This window comes from Nothobranchius furzeri, chromosome 6 (assembly GCF_043380555.1).
Source record: "Nothobranchius furzeri strain GRZ-AD chromosome 6, NfurGRZ-RIMD1, whole genome shotgun sequence".
NCBI classification, from domain to species: domain Eukaryota; kingdom Metazoa; phylum Chordata; class Actinopteri; order Cyprinodontiformes; family Nothobranchiidae; genus Nothobranchius; species Nothobranchius furzeri.
Window position 1 is genome coordinate 78,310,023 of NC_091746.1, and position 22,472 is coordinate 78,332,494.

A 22,472-nucleotide genomic window follows, 5' to 3' on the forward strand; every position below is an offset into this window, starting at 1 on the left:
GCAAATCGTATGCTTCCTGTGGCCTTATCGTGTATAACAACTGTTGCAAAGTGCCATGCATACTAAGTTCAACTGCAGGTTTGTCCATTTTTTCACAATTTTGTGTCTCCAAAGACTTCCCAGTGACCACAGCTGCATGAGACACTGGCTCAAGAGTACAGATGATGCTGATTGGTGTAGAAGTGTTTTTGTCAAAAATCTCAAGCTTTGAAATTTGAATGATTTAAAAACATGTCCGAGGAGTTATTTTTAATTTTAATTTTTTGTAATTCAGAATGAAAACTATTCCCAGCTTTCATGTTTTCCCAAAATCTTTCTTTGCCACAGCATTTCCTGCAAGTTGTTTCCAGTACGGGTCTTTGAAAATAAATGAAGGACTCTCTGAGGGCCCTCTAAATGTCAGTCTCTTTCAGGCCGTAGCATTCTGGCAGATCATAGAACTGAAAGTTGCTCGGCTCACACGAGCTGTAAATCCCCATAGAAACGGTGTCCACAGTATCAGTTCGGCCCAGTGCAGGTGCGGTGACTTTCCCGCCCCCTCCCTTGATTTTATTTGACAGGTTGTTCACTTTTTCTTTAAATTGAAAGGAGGACTTTTGAAGAGGTGGGAAAATGCTCCATCTCTTTAGACCCAGTGAGCAGCGTTTCCTCTTATGTAACAAAGAGCTCCCACAGGTTTCACGAACAGCAAGGCCGGCATGGTAGTCCCCCCTCTGATCCATCGTTTTCCCCTTCACGGCTGTCCGCCACCTCTGGTCGTAGAAGCGACGCAGGACTCTCCGTTTTTGGCGACACTGACACCTGAGGATTCGAGTGAAAGCCCGCTGGAACTCTTTGCTGGAGCAGGGGTAGATTATTGGGTTGATGCAGCTGTTGAAGTATCCCAGCCAAAAGATGACTTTAAACACAGTTTCAGACGGTTTCAGCGAAGGGAACAAGGAACCTAAAACGAGACGGACACACCAAAACAAAAAACAGATGAAACAACATTTTTCCAGAGTAGAAAATGTTAGTATTTTTGACTACAGAAAGCTGATTGCACCAACACTAATGTCTCGACCTTGTTATTCTTCACACACATATAAACTAAGACTTCAACAACTGTACTTGTGTAAAGATTTTTGTGTTTGTTGTGAAGTGTAACTCAGTTTAGATGGCGTTCATTTATGTTGGTGTTGCTTACAGTGTAGCTGACTCAGATCCATAAAGGTTTGAAAAGTTTCGTGCATGTGTAACAAGGTTGTTTATATGGCAACGTAGAGCTTCAACCCACACAAAATTGTAAGGATGTGAAAATTATATTAAGAGAATAAAATTATCGAGTTATGATAGGATATCACTTTAATTCATGTAGTATATTATTGTGTAATCCAACTTTTTGTTCACTGCATATTGTAATCACTGGCTCAGCTGATGTTGAGTAACTGCATATTGTACGTTTTACATTACAAGACATTTTAAGACATCCTCAGGTCTAAGACATTAGATCATTGAGAAAAAAAAGTCTCAACTTTCATTCAAACACCCATTAGATGTCTGACTAAATAGTGTCAGACAAAAAGGTGTCAGGATAAAAGCCATCAGACAAACCAACAATGTTTTTCCTGATGCCTTTTGGTTTGACAATTTTTTTCCAGAAGCTGTTTTCCTGAATCCTTTTTGTCGGAAGGCTTTATCCTGAGACCTTTTTGTTTGTTTTTTTCTGTCTGATGTCTGACACCCGAGGAAGTCCTAAAATGTACACCATACTTGTGACTGTCTCTCCCAGAAGGGCACCGTGATGTTTGGGTCCACTACTGCCACAACCAAGAGCCTAAACTAACTAATGAACCCATATGAAAAGTATTGGGATCATAAACACAATCAGCCCTGTTTTGCAAGTACAACTTTATGCACAACTATACTCTAAAACCTTCAATTAGATTAGAGGTGATCGAATTGTATTTACTTAACTAAATATTGGTTTATGTAGGTTATTTTTTAGCTAATCAATTCCCAATTGTAGTATACTATTGTGTAAACTTCTCCAGTAGAATAATTTGAACAAGTTTTTTTAATTAACTTTTTTCCACTATTTTTAAACTGATCAGACAGTATGGAACAAAAACCATGCCACTACACTGGATCAAACCCAAAAGAGAAAACAAACACAAAACAGGTTTTTCTATGAAACACTAAATCAAAACACAAAAACTATCTCACAAAAGTTTTAAAAGAATCAAAAAAATAATAAAATATTGTCCTCATCCACGCAATGACATTATGACACAAATGACAACCATACAGAATAAAATTCTTCGAGTGATCCTCTTAGACTGTTCCTGTTTTTTTTTCCAGAAATACACGAGACATTGTCTCTGCAACCCAGTGTGTATGTTAGTGAACAAGAGTTTCTTGAAAAAAGTCTTTTAGCCAGCAAACAGCAAAAGCCAATCATACTTAGATTTCCAGTAATGCGTAAAGAGTTTGCCTCCACCATTGGCTAACAGCTTTGTTATCAATTGGAGAACGCAAGGAATATTCAGATTTAATGTCCTCCACTGTCCTCGGGATGTGATCATGCCCCTGTAAGAAGATTATTTTGACAGACTCATGTACCTTGTATGTCCAGCAGACCCTCACTAAAGCCGAGTCCACAATGGAGGCATCAGCAGCGCGGATCGGCAGCGAAGCGTCACTGCTTCAAACATAATCCGTTATAGTTGATCCAAACTGGCCGAGGCGCGAAACATTTCAGGCGTGTCCCAGAGGCAGCCACGCCACACTGCTAAAAATATTCAGTTTAAAACGTCCAATAATTTTTAAAATAAAAGACTATTGCAGCGATGCAATTTCTTAGTAAATCGTCCCGTTGCCATTCCGTGCTACTGGTGCATCCAGTGTGGACCTAGCATAAAGGTTTGGGTCCTACCAGGTCTATGTAAAGCCATCTCCCACCTGGAGCAGCTAAGTGAAAAAGAGGTTAGATCTCTTTCAAAGGTTTGTGTCACACAGCCAAGGCAGCGTGTCAAAGTGAGTTAGACTAGAATTTCTTTTTAATCCCCAACTCTGTTTCCATGTCTTTCTGCTTTGGTTCACTATCTGGTGCACAATGCATCAGAACCCTTCATGCTCGTTCTGCAGGTGGTGAGCCCCGTGGACAAAAGCCTGGCCACTAGATGCTCCCACATGGACCCCAGGCCTGGCTCGGGTTCCAGAGCCTGGAAACTCTCTGTCCTGGGTACACGGGTACCTTTCATAACCTTTCCACAGAAACTCACTTGAAAAGATCTTCAAGGAAAAAGCAACATTCTTTAACACATTTGTTTTAATCTGAACTTCTAAGAAAAAGCACTAGCTTTAACTGGACTCGCATCTGCAGATCGTTGACAGAGTTGTTGTTTTTCTCCTTCCTTTATACCTGCTATGCTATTTTTAGTGAAGCCTGCTGTGAAATGCATTATTTAAATGAAAAGGTTGTCCTCTCCCGATACTTGCTGAACTGACTGGTGTTTGGATTTAACACCGCATCGATCGCTCAACACATCTCCGTAGCCCGTGTCAAGCCTTCACTGCCTCACCTCAGAGGTGCATATTCAGTTCAATTCTCTTCACACAATGTGGAAACAAAGGAAATGGCTTGTACGTAATTTTCTGAGTAATGGCTTCATGCTGCTTTGACAGCAGCTACTAACAAAAGCAAAGAGATGTGCCATTAACCGAACCATAAAGAAAAAACAACAGCTTTGTTTACTTTTCCCTTTATGTGACGTGCGCTCCTTAAACTTTAGTTTAACTGGAATCTGAAGATTCAGTGAGCTTTTGTTTAACCTGAAAGGCTTGAAATCCAAATGAAGCCAAGGAAGGCATTGAAGGAGATCTTGTTCTCACAGAAAATGATGTAACCTTATCGAAGCAGACACCACATGATTCACCGCTCTGACGCAAAGTCAAACTCCATGACAACAACAGGTACCTGCCTTTTTTCTTCATCTTGTTTGTTTAAATAACCCCCTTTAAGTGTTGATGTTTGCAAGGTGAATGCTATTTTTGAATCCACCCTGAGTTTTTTTTTATCTTAAGGCAAACTAGCAAAGCAAGAAAATATCTGAGTGCATTGAGTGCACACACACACACACACACACACACACACACACACACACACACACACACACACACACACACACACACACACACACACTGTCAAGAGTCTGGAGACCTGTCAAATTTATCAGGCAGTGTTTTGTGACGGCTCTTTCATGTGAACAGACACAATCCTGAACAGTCTTCTGTTACTCAGCTCAGGGAGCTATCTCCTTCACATTTAAGGCTCCGTGAGAAGGTTATATTTTAGACGAAGGCTTTTAAACCTGCTCTCACAAGGACATGAACGCACTGGCGCATTAAACTTGTGCACATCTGATTATATTCGTGTAAATGCCATGCTGACGCTTGCTGCGGAGCTGAGCTGAGCTGTAAATTTTAAGGAATTATTTTTAGTTTAGTTTAGTTTATTTCAAATAAAGAAAACATACATAATTTTTTTTAAATACCACAAACAGAAAAAAATACATATCATCATCCCTTCTTCTCTGTTTGAAAAGGAGTAGGCTGAAGTGGGAACTTATATGTCCCTACCCCTTTATACAAGTAAGTTTTACTTGTTTACCAAATCTAACACAAAACCTACATTAAAACAAACAAAATGGTACAAGTCACCAAAAAAAAACCCCACCAAACCATATGGGGAAAAAAAACAAAAAAAGAAAGAAAAAAACACATCTTTTTACAATTGATATAATTTACTTTTCCTTAGAATAAAGGACACCCACATAAATCATCGATTTTCCACTATATACTTGTTCAGAATATGTTTTTTATAATTCATTTTAAACACATTTATATTTGTACTTACTTTGATTTCTTCTTCTAAATTGTTCCATAATTTAACCCCTATTATTGTGATACACATCTGTTTTAATGTTGTTCTAAACTTATGGATCTTTAAGTTTAGTGTCCCTCTCAGGTTATATCCTCCTTCTCTCTCCGTGAACAGTTTCTGTATTTTATCAGGCATTAATTTATTTCTTACTTTATACATTATTTGTGCTGTTTTGTATTTAACCAAGTCCTGGAACTTCATTGTCCGCGTTTTAATAAAAAGTTCATTTGTGTGATCCAAATATCCTGCATTTGTTATTAATCTGATAGCCCTTTTCTGCATTGTCGTTATTGTTTGTAAATTACTTTTGTACGTGTTTCCCCAGACCTCTACACAATAGCTCAAATATGGCAGCAGCATCGTATTGTGTAACATATAAAGTGCTTTCTTATTAAAAATATGCTTAGCTTTCCCCAATATAGCAATGCCCCATGCAAGCAATTATTCAAATGTATAAATGAAAAGTCAGTTCTTTGGCTATATTTTCTAAATATGTATTATAGTGGTTTGAAAACCTTCATTGAAAATGAATATGTTATTCATGTGATCATTAACTTCGGATTTTTTTTAATTATGGTTTGAAGTATTTTTTAATTAATTTTTTTTACACTGGCCTCTGCCCTTCATAAATGCTGGTCTTGACCCTTTGTCAGACTTTTGGTCTTGGTCTCTAATGACTTCTGAAAAATTGTAGCAATAGACCCAAATCTCTTGACAGCCAAGGAAGATTTTGGAAATAGAGGGCAACAAAAATAACCTAGAAATATCTAAACCAACTGTAGCAGTGGCAAAAAGATTTAGTCCTGCAGGTCGATCTATCCATGCTCCATTGTAGCAGGAATACCGTTGGCCTGAACAGTTTTGTATCTGGCCAGTCACAGCTCTCTACCTTTTTATGATGGGCTTAATGCTAGAACTACAATAAAGAAAAACTACAAAGATGGTGTCGCTTCTGGAATGTTGCTCATTTGAAACAGCTTTAGCTACCTTTTGATTTGTGACATCTTCTTGGACGGTGTACGGTGGACTGCCCTGTATACTGACACCCGAAGTGGTGAGTACATCATATTGTTTCTTCTTCTGATTGGTCCTAGAGCTGTCCAGCTGCATGCAGAGGCAGTTGGAAGATAACCGTAGATTCTGCCCCTATGAGTGAGTTATTTAAGTGTTTTGTGGCCTGACTAAATATTTATTGATAAAGGATGGCTTATCAAAACATGAGTAAATTCTGCAAATGATCGAAAACTTATTTTTCTACATTTTTAAAATATTTTTGTTCATTTTGCTGCGCAGTGGTTAGAGCTGTTGCCTTGTAGCTTGAAGGTCCTGGGTTCGCTTCCTGGCCTGGGATCTTTCTGCATGGAGTTTGCATGTTCTCCCTGTGCATGCGTGGGTTCTCTCCGCGTACTCCGGCTTCCTCCCACAGTCCAAAAACATGACTGTTAGGTTAATTGGTCTGTCTAAATTGTCCTTGTGTGTGTGTGTGTGTGTGTGTGTGTGTGTGTGTGTGTGTGTGTGTGTGTGTGTGTGTGTGTGTGTGTGTGTGTGTGTGTGTGTGTGTGTGTGCGTGATTGTTTATCCTGTGTCGCCCTGCGATGGACTGGCTCTCTGTCCAGGTTGTACCCCGCCTGATTGCCTGTTGACCACTGGAGATATAGGCACCCCCCACCCCACCCCCCACCCCCCCGCGCGACCCTGCGTTGACAAGTGGGTTCAGAAAATGGATGGATAGATGGATTTTGTTCATTTCAGTTGATTTTTTCCTGAGTATTATATAATTTCATAATTAGTTATGAATGTAATCAAAGTAAAAATATTTGTATGGATATATTTTCCCCATTTTTTGCTGTTTTTGTATGGGTTAGTTTATAGTTACGTGCATTTTTTAATTTAATAATCTTAGTTATTTACTGAAGGTATAGTGGAAGATCTTGTTCTTCTGGGTGGATCATCTGAAACATTGGCCCGCATTAGGGCTGGGCAATATGGCAAAAATAGAATATCACGATTTTTCCAATATTTTTTCACGATTTCGATTTTATCACGATTTTTTATCCATGAATAGCATAACTTCAATTGCGTATTAAAGAAGAGAAACATTGAATAAATAAACATTTATTCATATTAGGGATAATCAGCACAGTGCTAACACACTTATATTTTAAACTCACACCAGAGATGATAAAAGCCCTGAGAGAAACAATTACAAAAATCAGTTTTTCTCGTTTTTCAAGTAACTTAACATAAATTAAAATCGTAAACATATTTAAAGTGCAAACATGTCAATTGCAAACATATTGTGCAAACATGAACTTGTTCAAAATACTATGTAGCTCCCAGTTGCTCATGTAGTGGATAGTTAAGCTCAAATACGGCTCTGATGTGCGGCTGGACCAGAGATCGCTAATGGTAGCAAAAAACTTCGCATTCTGTATATTTTCTGCAAAAGTCTCTAAATAAAGTAAAAATTTCCAGTGCAGATTGGAGACAACCCATAGAAGCACTGATTTGATCTCATTTCAGAGAAAAATAGAACAGGTTAGATGCACCTAATAAATAAAATTACAAACAAACTCAGGAATCTTTCTTTGCTTCACTGTTCTGGTGCTGAGAATATCACTAATGCGGATCAAAGGAGATACACAGATGAATGCACCTCTTATTATTTGGAGACTACATTTACTGCAGCTGGCAGAGATTGTTTCTATTGATACACGGAGTTTACAGAATCATTTTAAATGGTAATAGGGGAAGACTGCAGGAGGGAGCGGTGAAATACAGGGGTTCCCCACCAAAAACAAGAAACTACGAGTCTGATGAAACCCGCTGGTTTTCCATCAGGCAGTCACGGGGCAGCTCCAGCGACCCAGTGACCGAGCTCAGTCCGGTACCGACACCGGCTCGGCAGAGGGTGAACGAGCCGAGGCGACGTCGTGCTCTGCTTAAGAAGAGGTGTTATTTTCCTGCTTCAGAAGAAGCGTCCAACGTGTTTTTACGCTTTCTCCGAGACATGTCACGTCGCTAAGTTGTTAGCGCCGCGCGCTAAGGAAACCCTGCGTTCCTCTTCGGAACGAAAACCTCGTTGTCGCTCAGCCGCGGCCGAAGCCATGTTTGTTCACACATAGGTGAAAACAAGCGGGGCACTAATATATTACTATGACTCACTCTGATTGGTTAAGGGTCAAACAAAGGCGTGTCATTCGCCTGAGGTAAGTTCCATTTTCATTCAGAGGCAGAAATTCAACAGCAGAGCTGTGAATCGTGATAAAACGGTCTCTCAAAAATGACAGACCGTCAGATGTGTAGATCGTAAAACGGTCTAAAATCGTCATATCGCCCAGCCCAAGCCCGCATAACTGCCAATCATTCTGCTGAAGCTTTCACGTGAGGCTGTTGTTGTACGTGCTCATTCCTGGGTTAGTTTTAACTTCCTGCACACGCTCATTCAGTTTATGTGTACAGCAACACGCCTTGATTCCTCACCGTTCTCACCGGGTTCTTTTGAAAATGGCTGACAGTCGCAAGAGAAAAAGTGTCTCTGAAGTTTTAGACAAGAATAAAAAGGTTTCCAGAGTGAGAAATAATACCAGAGTAATTTTAGGAGACTCTTTTCAATGATGGCGTGCGCTCGCTGAAAGCGAAGGTTGGGCTCCCCGCAAACACACAGGTAAGCTAGAGTCCGGTATGCTTTTTGGAGAAATTCATTTCAGATTACTGCTGCAAGGCCAGCAGCTACTTGTAAACAGAGTGTGCACGAGGATAACTGGGCATTCTCTCTTATGTGCAGTTTTTTCAGAAGGTGGCAAGGGCGGTTATTTCCTGAAATTCAAACATCCTCCACCATACCTTTAATTTTTTCCATGAAAAAATAAACACACTAAGTTTGTCTGATTGGAGAATATTGCAAATAAACATTAAGAGATTTGTGATTTTAACAGGATTTTTCTTCAAGAAAAAGAAGGAAATTAACATTTTGTAGCATTTCTAACACACTTGATGCATGCAAGCTTTCCGTTTTTTGGTGATTAATCTGAGATTTCACCCTGGTTTGTCTCGTAACAACTCCAGAAAACTCCTTTACAGTTCTAAGTGATCCCAAACTTTTGTGTCATTTGTTTGAATAGCCTGAGTTCAGTTTTATGGTCTTAATGTGTTTAGTTTCTAATATAAAGAAATATGAAATTCTAAAAGGTTTGGTGTATTTTAGTTAGCACCCTCATGAAGATGTTAAACATTTTATTTTGTTTTCCTCAAAAAAATAATGATGGCCTTGTTAGATTATCTGAAAGACAATGTACCTATTTTTCTGTCATTTTAGGTAATACAAAGACCAGAAGAGTATGGCACATTAACAGATTAGATGCATATTAGGGGAATCTCAGTGGACGCTCAGATGAGTCAGACTTCTGCGTCTAAATTTACATCATCTCTCAGATGATGGCAGGTTGGCAGTGACGTGCTATAATTACAGGTCTGTGTCTTGTTAAAGGTTAGTCATTATTGATTATCTCTACGATCGACCGGCATCAGTAGGACTGATAAAGTATGTGCGAGGAACACTCCACGCTCATCACTCAGTCATAAAGGACTCAGCCCACAGGGAGAAACAGATAACGTGTCTCCCAGCCCAGACGTTCACATAAAACATTTGCTTCAATAAGAACAGTTGGCGTGGCAAATACTGTAATTCCCACCGAGGAGCCAGTAAGAACTTTCTTAGACGTTATGTATCAAATAGCTCTCTGACACATTGGTCTTTTTGATTGTCTGACTGTAATTATACTCATGGACGTAATTTTTGGGGGGGACAGGGGGGACATGTCCCCCCCCACTTTTTCCAAAGTCATGTTTTGACCCCTGCACTTTTTGCCACCCAAAAACAATATTACGCTATATTAAATTGACACTAGTTGAGCTCTAGGACCAAGCAGAAAACAACCATTAGTGTTGAAGCCTGTTTCCTATTAGAGCATACTGTAAAGATACCCCCCACCCCGTGTCCCCCCCACTTCCAAAGTGAAAATTACGTCCATGATTATACTAATTTAAGCCTTCTACTGGGAGCAATGAATCTTATTGATCAAATCAAACATTTTTCTCTGATTATGAATCTCTGTAAGCTGCAGTTTGAATCTAAATCTGTTTGACTTTCTTGTTTTATATTGAGAAGCGGTAATAGGAAGCTGTAAAATACACTAATCATTGTTTGGATGTTGAATAAAAAGTTTGAGACTTGTTCTTTTTGCTCATCTTTATTCACAGAAGAGCCCTTTTTCTCGTCGATGACTGAATGATGCGATTAGTGAGGTCAGAGGTCAGCTTCATCTTTACACAATTTATCATTTTGCAGGCTTTTGCATGTTGAGAATTATTCATATTGGTTTGGACAATCTGAACAAACATGTTTCGATGTATCCCTCCAAGTTATGATTGTCACATCTCAACCCTTCTGTTTCACCACTCCTCACCGTTCTCTCACCGATGGAAGTTGTAGAAATCCTCAGCATTTTTATTGACTGAACTTTTTATGGACTGAAATGAACATTTGTAATAGCAGTTTAAAGCTGCTTCTAAATTTATGAGTTTGTCTCGACCTTCCTGTTGGAAAAGACTGAACCCAAGCCCACTTTAAATGATTTTGTTATTGTTGTTATCATAAAGGCCCTCTGGACTTGGAAGCATGGACAGCTCATTACTGAAAAATGCCAGTTTATTATGGCTCGTATTCAAGATTTGATATGAAACCTTTATATTATTTGTTGGGGGGGGGGGGGGGTGAAATTGCATGGACTGAACAGATCTAATTTCATGATTTCTTAGCTATTTTCTCTGTGGCAAATGAAACACATTAGGTGCCTCTTACTTTTATTTACTACCATTTAGTCTTACTGTTCTGGTTTTCAGGGTAGATTTGAGTTTGAGAAAGTTGTTCAATGATTTACAGCACTTTTATTATAACCGCATGGAAATAGAAAAGGTTTAATCACTCTAAAAGAGGCGAATACATCCTTTATTCATGCGAAACATGAATATTTAATCTGTGAAATAAGTAACATCACTGCAACATAGACTACATCGATTTGTGTCCAGGTTTGTTAGTGCAAATTTAGATTAAATGCAGCTTAGCACGTGTTTCGTAGAGAAGAAAAGGAAAGAAAATGTGTGCAACATAGTATGGGGTGACAGTTTCATACAAATGCATTGAAAAATAAAAATTACCAGCTACCTTTTACCAGATAGATTCAAACCATAACGTTAAAAAACAAAATATGTAAATAAGAAAGATTTAAACTTGCAGCTTATGTTTTAATGTTGAATTTCAGCATTAGAATATAAGCAGCAAGTAAAAATCTTTCTAATTTAGAATATTTTGCTAAGGCTGCTTGATTTACCATGTTAAGCATTACATGCTTATGCTAAATCAGGCTGCCTTATCAATTAGCATGTAAGCTAGCTATTTGGTTCAAACATCACATTTTTATTTAACTTTGTCATTTAGAGCTAATTATTTATAAGTGACTTAAAGGGACTTTTCGGACTTTTGAATTTTTATGCTCGCGATTGCCCTCTCAGGCCAAAAGCGTAACGGCTGCTTCAATAGTAGGCTCGTGCACGAGGCGTGCATGCTGTACGTGCACACTCCAGAGCTGAGACAGTCCCGTGTGTGTGTGTGACCCAGAGGAATGGAATACAGGAGAACACAAAGCTAATTAATTAAATAATTTGGTTCTGTAACTTTCTCTTCAACACAGCCGGCAAAGGTTTAAGATGGGTCAGTCCTCCTGCATGCGCAGATCATTCCCTTCCCTCGCTTGAAAAATTGTTCCAAAATGAAAGTTGAACCCACATCTTTTTTATCCGTGAATTCAATGCCTTTCGGCGAGTCTCAAATAAAAATTTGGGCGTCTTATTACTGTAAAAAAGTTATCCTTAATGTAAAAAAGAAACTCCAAATAACAAACTATGTTCACACCCAGAATCAAACCCAGGTCTTCTGCATGAGTCAGACATCTTACTAGAGCCCTCTTCAGACAGGCCATGAAAAACGGAAATGTTCGGGACTCTGTCCTTAAGACCTTTGTGTCTGAATACAAACATCCGAATAACCTTTTCCGTAATTAAACCGGACGAAGCCACTAGTAACAGGTCCGGACTTGTCACGGACAGGGTGGCTGCTTCAGACTGGTGACGTCGAGTTCCGGACGGGGAGGAGGGGGAGGTGGAGGGGACCGGGGGACGCTGTGCGTACCTAGATAGCTCGCTCCTGTAGCGTGCGGCGAACCCAGGCCCCCACAATGCAGCTCTGAAATTGAGTCAAACCCGGAAGTGAAATAAATTGCAGTTCCACCCTCATCCGCTGGGGGCTGGTATCAGAAACGAGCAAATCCTCATTGACTCCCATGTTAAAAATACCAATTTCACAGCAGAAATAAACATGTTTACGTTTACTGCCTGGTACCAAAACATGTTTTTTGTTTAAATTATCTAGTTTACACTCATGACAACTCTGAGGGGGTGAATTTTTCTCTCACTCTACTGTTTAAGTGTATTAAAAGCCTAAAATTCTGTATAATTAATGAGCATCAGACCCACGTGACCACAGAGCTAGCTCCGTGGAAAGGCCTCAGTAGAGCCTCGGTCTGCCTTGGAAAATGTTCTGGGATTTTTAGTCTCTGTGTGTGTGTATTTTTGTTTGTATATTTTTTGTGCAATTGTTGGACAAAATGACTTGCTGTGGCATTAATTGCACTAATAGAGCGCCCAAGGAGTCTCCACTTCATTTTTTTTCGGTAAGTAAAATTATATTTATGTATTTTAGGTCACTGCCGAGCTGAGCTTCGATTTTAACATGTACTGTTTAACCATGAAATTTAAATGTAATAGGGTAAACCCCAGTGCATTTAACATAATGCTGCACTTTAGAAAATGCGTTGAAATATAACATGTCGGTGGAGCTGGGTTCCGACTGTCGGCTTATGGAGCTCTCAGGAGACCAATGTTTTCCACCCTTATCTCCTCCCCGCAGCCCGGTCCATCTCTGTCTAATCGCGGCTTCTGTTAGCTGCGCGGGCTGACGGCTGGTTTTTATGGCAAGCCAGAACTGCTAAAATACGCCACTTCTCCCCGCAGCTCTGTCTGAACGCGGCTTCTGTCTGCTGCGCGGGCTGCCGGCTTGTGGAGCTCTGGGACGGAAACCTTTCCACCCGGTTCTCCCCAGTGGCAGCTCTGCGCATCTTAGATCGCAGCGGCGCCTGTCTGCTGTGCGGCTGCCGGCTTGTGGAGCTCTCGGGAGACCTCTGTGTTCCACCTGGTTTTACCCAGCGGTCAGCCCGGCGTATCTCTGACTCAGAAGCTCTGGTGTTGTGCACAGTTAACTCCGGTTGTAGCTAGGTTGCTACCTCCGTTAGCTTAGCTCCCACCTCCGCATTAGCTTTGGGTTAGCTTCAGGTTAGCTTGTAGCTAGTTCGACCGGGTGTCGTCAGTTGATCCCAGCCTTACAGCCCCACCCTCAGCTCCACCTCTCTTCCCTTTTATGGAATTGTCTGGGCTTGACGGAACCTGTGACACGGTCAAAATGGCGGTGGTGGCCACCTCCCATTTTAGCAGAAAAACTTGAGATTGGAGTGTATGGAAACCCATTGTCCATATATTAATGTCGATGGGCGAACCATGGCAGCTCGCCTCCTACGGTACCATCTCCTTGACGCGCAACGGAGTGCTTCACACCGCTTCTGTGATTCCTTTAACCATTGAGCTTCATCATCCAGGTCTCTTATCCGTCTTCATTTGTGCAGAATTATGCTTAACATAAGTCAGATCGGTGAGAGGAATTCTATCTCTTCGTCGGCCGTGTTTGACTGAAAGGCTTTGTTTGGGTAAATGAAGCATGTGCGCCCGCCACACTGTGTTTACGCAATATCCGGGTACAGTCTTCCCACCCCCTCCCCCTCAGACATCTGGAACTTTTCCCTGCTGTATGAAGGCAACCGAAAGGACAAGTTCCGGTACAAAAGTGGTGTGTCTGAAAACACAGTTCTGGTTAAAAACCGGACTGAATTGTCCACACATATTCCAGAATGTCTATCTGAAAAGGGCTTAGGCGAGCTAAAGCGCCATTGACGTTCATTGTATCTGTAACATTTATATCCTTGATGACAGCTGAAACAACGTTCAAAGAACGGTTCGGAGCGAAAATGGCTATTTTGTTGCTAATTTGCAGGAAATATCTAGGAGAAAGTTCTACAGAAAGTAGCTAAGGGTCTTCAGAAATGTAGCTAGGGTTGTCACTAGGCGTTAGGAACAACAACAAAGTCGCTGAGTTGTCACTGCCTCTATCTCTGCTGCTAAAGCTACTGATAGCAAATGCTACGGGCGATGCCTGAGCGTGAACGCGCATGAAGCAGCCTGCTCGACCCGAGCATCTCTCTTTTTCTGTGATTTTACAGAAAAACAGGCAATCACAGTAAAAATGCCAGGGCTCATTCTACAGGACCAGGGCATTGCAGGAGAATGTTTGAAGAAGAAACGTCCTCATAGTCCCTTTAATACGCAGAGATTCATTCGTTAACATTTAAAATTAACTTTAGAAAATTAGATTTGATTCTGTATGAACTTTTTTCTACTTTGACTCGATTCTGAATGTTTAGATGCACTTTTATCACCATTTGGTGAACATTTAAAATACATTTTATTTATGGTACAAAGCAAGGGTTTTAGGCAGGTGCGACAAAAGAATGGTGACAACAAAGAATGCTTTTAGAAATATACCTAGGGATGTCCGATATTATCAATCTATTGGCAGCAATAGGCATTAAAATTTAATATCGGAAAATATCGGTATTGGTCTTTTCATGACACACCGTTTACACACCACACACTCATTATGCATCAAACTCTTCAGCTACTTCTCCTCTCTCTCAAAATGCCAAAAAAAAAAGACAGATCTGAGATAAAGTTGTTTAAATGTTTTAGTGTATTTGGCACAACTTGTAAAGTAGAATTTTGTCCTGTGGTGACTAACTATAACAATCAAGCGTTGCTTTTCTCATCTCAAGATCTTTACAAATGTTTTATTACTGTGCAATATAAGTAAAACATACATTACTGACTAATACACACATCTTAGCAGCCCACTTAGGGAGAATGAGATTCAGCTGCTGATGGAGGCTAATTAAAAATGCCATTTTTCCTAACATAAACTGAAGTAGTTCTCATTTTGCACAGAAAATGTAAAAGATGTAAGCATGAGAGGAGATATGTGATGTCAGTAACCTTAAATGTTTTAGATTTTCTTTTTTATGAGAGGGATCTCTGTATATTTCGATAATGGAAATTAAGAGTTGATAACATTGGCATATCGGATAGAAGTAAACAAGCCAGTATCGAGCATTCCTAAAAGAACCAAGTAATGCAGTTAGAAGAAATACACAGAATGAACATATAAAAGATGTTTAAAGAGCATCCTTAAAAAATACTTGTTTATTTTTAGTAATGTACAAAATACAAAGCAAGTGACCCTAAACATATAGCCACAGTCATTAAGAACTATCTTCAGAATCAAGAAGAACAAGACGTCCCGGAAGTGTTGGTCTGGCCCCCACAGAGCCCTGATCTCAACATCATGGAGTGTTTCTAGGACTGCATGAAGAAACTGAAGGATGTGAGGATGCCTACATCCACTGAAGATCTGTGATTAGTCCCCCAAGGTGTATGGAACAACCTACCAGCCCAGTTCCTTCAAAAACTGTGAATGAGGCTTTTTCCGGTGCCACACCTCAACCTGCGTCGGGAGAAGCGATTCGGTCTGGACTCATTTTTCATTTCATTTCATTTCAAGGATTTGTTTTCTCCCTACTTTCCCTCTACTTTTTGGTCCCTGCTTCTCTGTGGTTCCAAGGGCCGAGTCGGGCCTTGGAACCGTTTGCCGTTGATTGCTGGGGGCGGTTTCACTGGTTGTTCTGTAGCTTTATTTCCTGGTTCAGAGTCAACCATAAAGCTGAGCAGAATGTTCACCATCACCACCATTTTTTTGTGTGTTGATTTGGGTTTCTGTGTAGCATAAAGATCACCTCACACTTACTGATTACTTTTGTCTCAAGTAAAGTTTGTGCCCTGCGGTGGGCTCACAATGTCAAAATGAACAATGATTTGATTATTCAATTTGATTTCATTCTACATCAACACGAATGTGTTGGTTGTCTATAGTAAATATAGTAAATGGCCTGTTTTTGACATAGTGCTTTCTAGAGTCCTGGAACCCCCCAAGGCACTTTACAACACAATCAGTCGTTCACCCATTCACACACAAATTCACACCCTGGTGGTGATGAGCTGCATTGTAGGCACAGCTGCCCTGGGGCTCACTGACAGAGGCAAGCGAGGTCCCTCCACAATCACCAGCAGGCAATTGATAATTAAATTTACAACAATGCGCTTGAATGATTCTAAATATAAATATTGAACAGCATATGTTGATTCTAAGCACATATGCGTTCTTTTATATACCTCTTAGACTTTAGTCAAAACGTTTAGATTTTAATTAGAACCTTTACTTTCACAATCGGCGCCCCATAGATGGTCGCAAAGATTTCCATTTTATGGAAAAACCCGTGAAACTATGAACATACCTAATGGCAAGAAGAAGAAGAAGGGCAGCCAGCAGAGGATGAACATCCCCACCACGATGGCGAGAGTTTTAGCAGCCTTTTTCTCCCGGGAGAACTTCATGAGCCGCACTGAGAGCGAACTTCGGAATGGGTGGTTTTTGCTGCTCTTGGAGCTGGCCGGACGCGCGTCCTCCAGCACGCTGCGGCAGTGAATCCGGAGCACAACTTCCACAGACTTAGTCCTCTCCCGTTTGACGCCCGCTTCCAGGCTCTTCGTGGTCCTGCGGGCCACCACGTACACCCGAAAGTACATGATGAGGATAACCATGAGCGGGAGGTAAAAGGAGAAGAGCGAGGAGAAGAGCGCGTATCCGGGCTCCTCTGTGATCCTGCAGATGCTCTCGTCCACAGGCGGGGGTTCCTTCCATCCCAGCAGCGGTCCCACAGAGATCACCACGGATGAGACCCACACCAGCACCAGAATAGCCACTGCCCTTCTCTCTGTCATGATGCTCGGGTACTTGAGGCAGTATTTCACCCCGATGTAGCGGTCGATGGAGATGATGCAGAGGCTGAGGATGGAGGCGGTGCAGCAGAGCACGTCCACAGCTGCCCAGATGTTGCAGAACACCCTGCCGAACACCCAGCAGCCCAGCACCTCTAAAGACGCGGAAAAGGGCAGCACGATGATGCTCAGCAGCAGGTCCGCCATGGCCAGGTTAATGATGAAGAAGTTGGTGATGTTCTGCAGTTGCTTGTTGCACACCACGGACAGGATGACCAAAATATTCCCAACGATCGCCACCAGGATGAAAGCAGAGAGGAAGATCCCGACGCCGACAGCCTGCGAGTCCACGGTGAAGTTCTGACATGTGATGTTGTCACGTTGAAACAAGCGGTCCAGAACAGAGTCGTTGAACGCTTCAGGAGACAGCCCATAGTTGCTTTCATTCCTCAAATTAGAGTCTGTCATTTTGCGCCATAAAGAGAACTTTAGAGGAAGTTTTATTCGCAGGAAAACTGGCTGATGGGCGCTGCGCTCTGCCTCGCTCCGCGTTGGTCTCAGAAACGCAACCTGGCGGCTTTCATCAGAATAAACAGCTAACAAAACATAAAAGAATTCAACTCAAAACAAATAATAACAAAAACATCCACCCGCACGCGCCTTCAGATCCGTCCTTTTCCTGTAAATTTGTTTTAAATCCTGGCTTAGTGGATTAATGAACAGCCCCAACCGGAAGCGCATTTAGGTCCATTATAGCGCGTTTTTCTTCTGCATGGTGACATCCTTTGGAACAACTCTGATCACAGCCAGAGCTGCTACAGCAGGTCTGAACCTCCAGCTCCACCCACATTCATGTGGCGCTTGTTGCGTTCGCAGCCTCCCAAACAACAGGAGCTTCATATGGCCAGTCATTTTTTTATGCTCTGCCTTTTTTCTGAGGTATATTTGAATAGTATTTATCATACATTCATTGCAAATATCACAAAAAGACAAAGAAGGGCAAACAATGAATCTGGGCTCCATCCTTGAAATCTCAGGAGACAGAATCACTCATATCCTCCAACCTACCCAACAAGTCTGCTCTGACATCCAGGGATATAGCTGGAGTGCCCAGACGCAGATGTGGCTGCCATCTCCAGGTTTTGTGTGCTCTAAGGACGGGCCTGTCCGTCCCCCCACCCCCACCCCCACCCCCCCCCCCCCCCCGCTTACGTGATGGACAATTCATCACGCTACACCTTCATTCCCTTTTACAGTCTCCCCAGTCCCCGGTCCTTATTCTGTGTTTTCCCCTTTCAAAGATTTTGACTTTTTGGATTCACGTGTTTTGTTTATTTCTCCCAGCCTTTTAGTTTCAGTTGGCATGTTTTTGTTTTATTGTGTTCTATTCTGTTTTCCCCAGTTAAGTCTTAATTTTTACTTTAGCTTCTATTAGGTTTGTCAGTTTATCAATATTTATCTCTCGATTTCTCCTGGATTCCCTGCATTAGTTTCACTTGCATCTTTAGTTGCTTAGTTTCTCGATTATTTTCTATTTTCTGTTTTATTAGTTCACTTCATTAATTATTATTTTTGGGCTTCAGTTCTCAGAGCATTTATCCTCGTTTAGCTTCCCTGTTTAGTTTATTTCTTTCAGCCTTTAGTTTAGTATCATTCTGTTCTAGTTGTTGTTTTATCGTTTTGTGTTGTTATTTACATCTTGTGTTGTGTTTTGCCTCCTATTTCTCAGTTAATTAGTCACACCTGTTGGCCCTTTTCATTTGCAATCATCTCACCTGTTTCCATTGTCTTTGTTTGCACTTCCCTGTCTATTTAAGCCCAGCTCAGTCACATGTTCTGCTTCAGACCTTGCTGTTTTAATCAAAGACTTTTATTTTGAAGTATTAGTCACTTATCTTTTGGGAGGATCAACCACTTGAGTGGGAAAGGTTCTTTGACCTCATGGCTGCTTGCCAGATCACTCTACAACTGCATCATAACCTCACAAGTCCCTTACTGTCGCTGCCTTTCATAAAAACAGATTACTCAGCTCTTTACTTTTACGTTTAAGGACAAAAAAACATGTATATATATATTTTTTATTTTTTTATATTTTTTGGTGAGACTTATTTATTTTTACACTTTTGTCTGACTTAAATCATAAAGAAAATTGCTTACATTAGGAAAACGGGACTCCCATATTTATTTATTTATTTATTTATTTATTTTACTTTCAGAGCGTTTTTGAGAAAGTGTAAATAGAAGTGGAAAAATCAGGCTTAGGAGGTTAGGAAGCCCTTAAATGATTTAAAACAGTTTTGTTCGTGTTTGCCAAAAACAACCCTGGAACAAATCTGTGACTTGTTGCTTCATTTAAAAGCTCTGAGACTGCAGAAAACTATCCAGGTCATTGCTTCTTAGTCAGAAAACATTTAGTATATGAATGTGGTTTTTATTTTATTTTATTTTTTTCAATTTTTTTGCTTGAAGAAACGATTTGATGAACACAAAGGATCTTCGGCCATAAAATAAGATGTCATAAATTATGCAGGACTCAGTAAGGTGCAGATTTTTAATTCATGATCTGATTTCCATCTTGAACACAGCTGAATATTAAAACGCGCCATCCCCAAAATGCCAAATAGTGTAATTTGGCACTTTGGATTTGATGCTGATGTCACCGAACTAATATGTTTGTGACAAACTGTTGGTGTTAACATCTTCTAATGAGACATCTGGTTTATTTTTCTTTATTAATGTCACAAGAACAATTTACTTCTTTATTAATATTTTACAATAAACTATATTAGAACCCCAGAATGAAGTCAATATTGGTGCAACAAAGTCCTTTAAATTATACAATCACCATTCAGTTTAATTAAAACATAGATGATGATGTACAATTTAGATAAAAACATTTCATTCATTGTTTTCGTGAACATTCTGTCCAGCACAGCGATTTAATATTTTCAGGATGATGCCTTATTGGACCAGCCTGGTTTCAGTGTACAGTCTGCTCCCCCCTATAAAATGACACAACCTGCAGTCACATGAACGCAACTTTGTCTCTTTCCGGAGTATTTCTCTTATTCGATGGCACCATCTAGTGGCTGACAAGCATATCACACAAAAAGTCTGTCGCTCTGTCTTTTTAAGATGGCGACTTCAATTCAATTCAGTTCAATTCAAAGAGACTTTATTAATCCTTGTTTATAAATGTGTTTCTGTAGCCAACAAACAGAGCTAAAACATGCTGTTTTACAAGTATTTTTCTCGTGTCATGTTGTATTTTCATATATTTATATTTTAAAGACTTTCTTTTCCGTGAAAAGTTTATCAACTCTAGCCTGGCAAGCCAGACTAAATAATACATTTATTTAGTCTGGCAACGCTCCATTGACTGCTCTCGGTTGTGGGGCGGGTTCTACCGTTGTCTTTCAAATGATCTCCGCATTCCCCTGGACAATGAATGTGACATACTCTTATTTCACTCTGTTGCATCATCCCACCCACCAGGCATATAGAGTGCCCTGATTGGCCCACAAAGCGGATAAAGCTCTGTGATTTGTTCACTAAGCAGATAGAGCACTATGATTGGCCCACCATTATAGACCAATCACAGCTCTTTATGTGTTTGAAACCCCTCTAGAGCTGGGATTGGCCAGTCAGAATGCTGTTGGGGCTGCAGAGGTTCCAGTGGAGCATTCCTAGACCAAACTTTGCAAAGCAAGAATTTGGTCTAGTTCACTAGGCTGCATCAACTCTGCATCAGCTGAGGTATTCCTTAAATTTGAAGCATCTAAGCGGTAGTCTAACGCTATTGGCTAGTTCTGGTCAGCAGTGTTCTACTGCACGGAACTCTGCGGGGCAGGGGGCGTACTTAGCAAAATAAATAAATAATAAATTAAAAGACATACTGCTTACATTATATCACAGTACATGATTAGATAATCACTTTTATGGATTTCTGAAAAACCATACATAATTTCTGAAAGTAGAAAACTCTGGAAAGCTACTTTAAAGGGACACTTTGCAACTTTTTCATATTTAAATAATTTTCTTGAGCCACCCAGCCCCATCCCCCTCTGTTGCCAGAATATTCCACTTGCCACAGAGATACTGCTCTGTTGGGACATACCTGGCGCTGCAGTCAGCTTCCAGCACATTCCCTGCAAATTTTTGATCCAAAACACAGCTGATTTGTTTAATTTAATGATTATTCACTCATGTAGACATTAACGAAGACTGGGGAGACATTTCAGCTCTTAGATTAAGGTGTTAAGATAATGAACGCACAGCAAGGAGATAGATGTTGCTTTCTGTTCTAGTAAACGGACACTAGGGGGCGATAAAAGCAAACCGAAGCTGCCTAGTCTCCCTGTAATTGAAAACATCACCTTTAATGCTTTAATTTTGTTACATTCAGAGGATGTGAGGATTTTTATATCTAGGAACCAAGATTTACGGTCATCTCAGGTATATACCGACACCAGGATTTGAACCCGATCTCCCAGTCCCAGGGCAGAAACTCTACAACTAGGCCACTTGAGAAGGTTGCTGAACTTCAATCAAAAAATAAGCCTACTCCTATTCTTATTTAAATGTATTAAAATATAAATATAACTCCACAAACTCACTGTTTTAGTACTGGAACTTCAGATTGTAATGAGCAAACATCGTCCTTTCATTCCATTGCGAGCCATTGATATGAACAAATATGTCTGCTTGGTCACTCTGCAGACCTCAGTAGTAGTTTGTGCTAAAATGTTTCACTTGCCTATTAAAGGAACTCCCACTGAGTGCGTGTTGTTGCTTTTCTCTTTTGTGTAATTCATCATGTTGACATGGTCTAAACTCCAGAACACTGAGCTGCAGTGCTGAGGCAGTGATCATCTCCACCTCCGTGCCTGAGTAAATATCTTTCTGCATTGGAGGGATCAAAAAGTCTCCAGACTTTGATGTATTTGCTCTACATCAATATTCGTGGGATTTCCTGTCAAATGCATGTGTTTTACTCTCAAACTTTTATCTATTTGTTTGTCAAATTAATTAAACATTATGAAGACATTAAAAGCCAAAAGATGTAAGTGTTTTGTATGTCTTTCAAAGTTAGAAATTTTTACTTCAGAGTCAGGACAAGATGATCTGTTGCCCTTGTTCCGTTTGTTATGTTGCAGAACCACATATTTTATTTGTAGGCACCACAAATACAATTTATTTTCTTGTCAGACTTTCAATATAGCAATCTGCCCTAGACTTTGACTGTTTGCCTTCAACTGTTTGCCTTCTTATCAGCCTTCACCAGAACCCTGGGATCCAGTCAGCCACAAGTCATGTCATTCCTCGATTTCACTTCATACACGACTGTTAAAAAAGTTAAATGGTAAAAAGGGTCAGATGGGATTGGCCTTTGCTGATGAAAGTGATGCTCCTCATGTTTGCATTAAACACTAAAGAGTTT

At 40.5% G+C, this 22,472-nt stretch overlaps 1 protein-coding gene across 1 annotated transcript; it reads right to left on the reverse strand.

Moving 5' to 3' along the window:
- Positions 1-273: 273 nt before the first annotated feature.
- On the reverse strand, positions 274-17,670 carry adra1d (adrenoceptor alpha 1D). Its single transcript, XM_015943639.3, has 2 exons — positions 16,549-17,670; positions 274-943 (listed from the first exon to the last, which is right to left on the reverse strand). The coding sequence occupies exons 1-2, from the start codon at positions 17,498-17,500 to the stop codon at positions 393-395; spliced, it is 1,503 nt and encodes a 500-aa protein (XP_015799125.1). The 5' UTR covers positions 17,501-17,670; the 3' UTR covers positions 274-392.
- Positions 17,671-22,472: the final 4,802 nt, after the last annotated feature.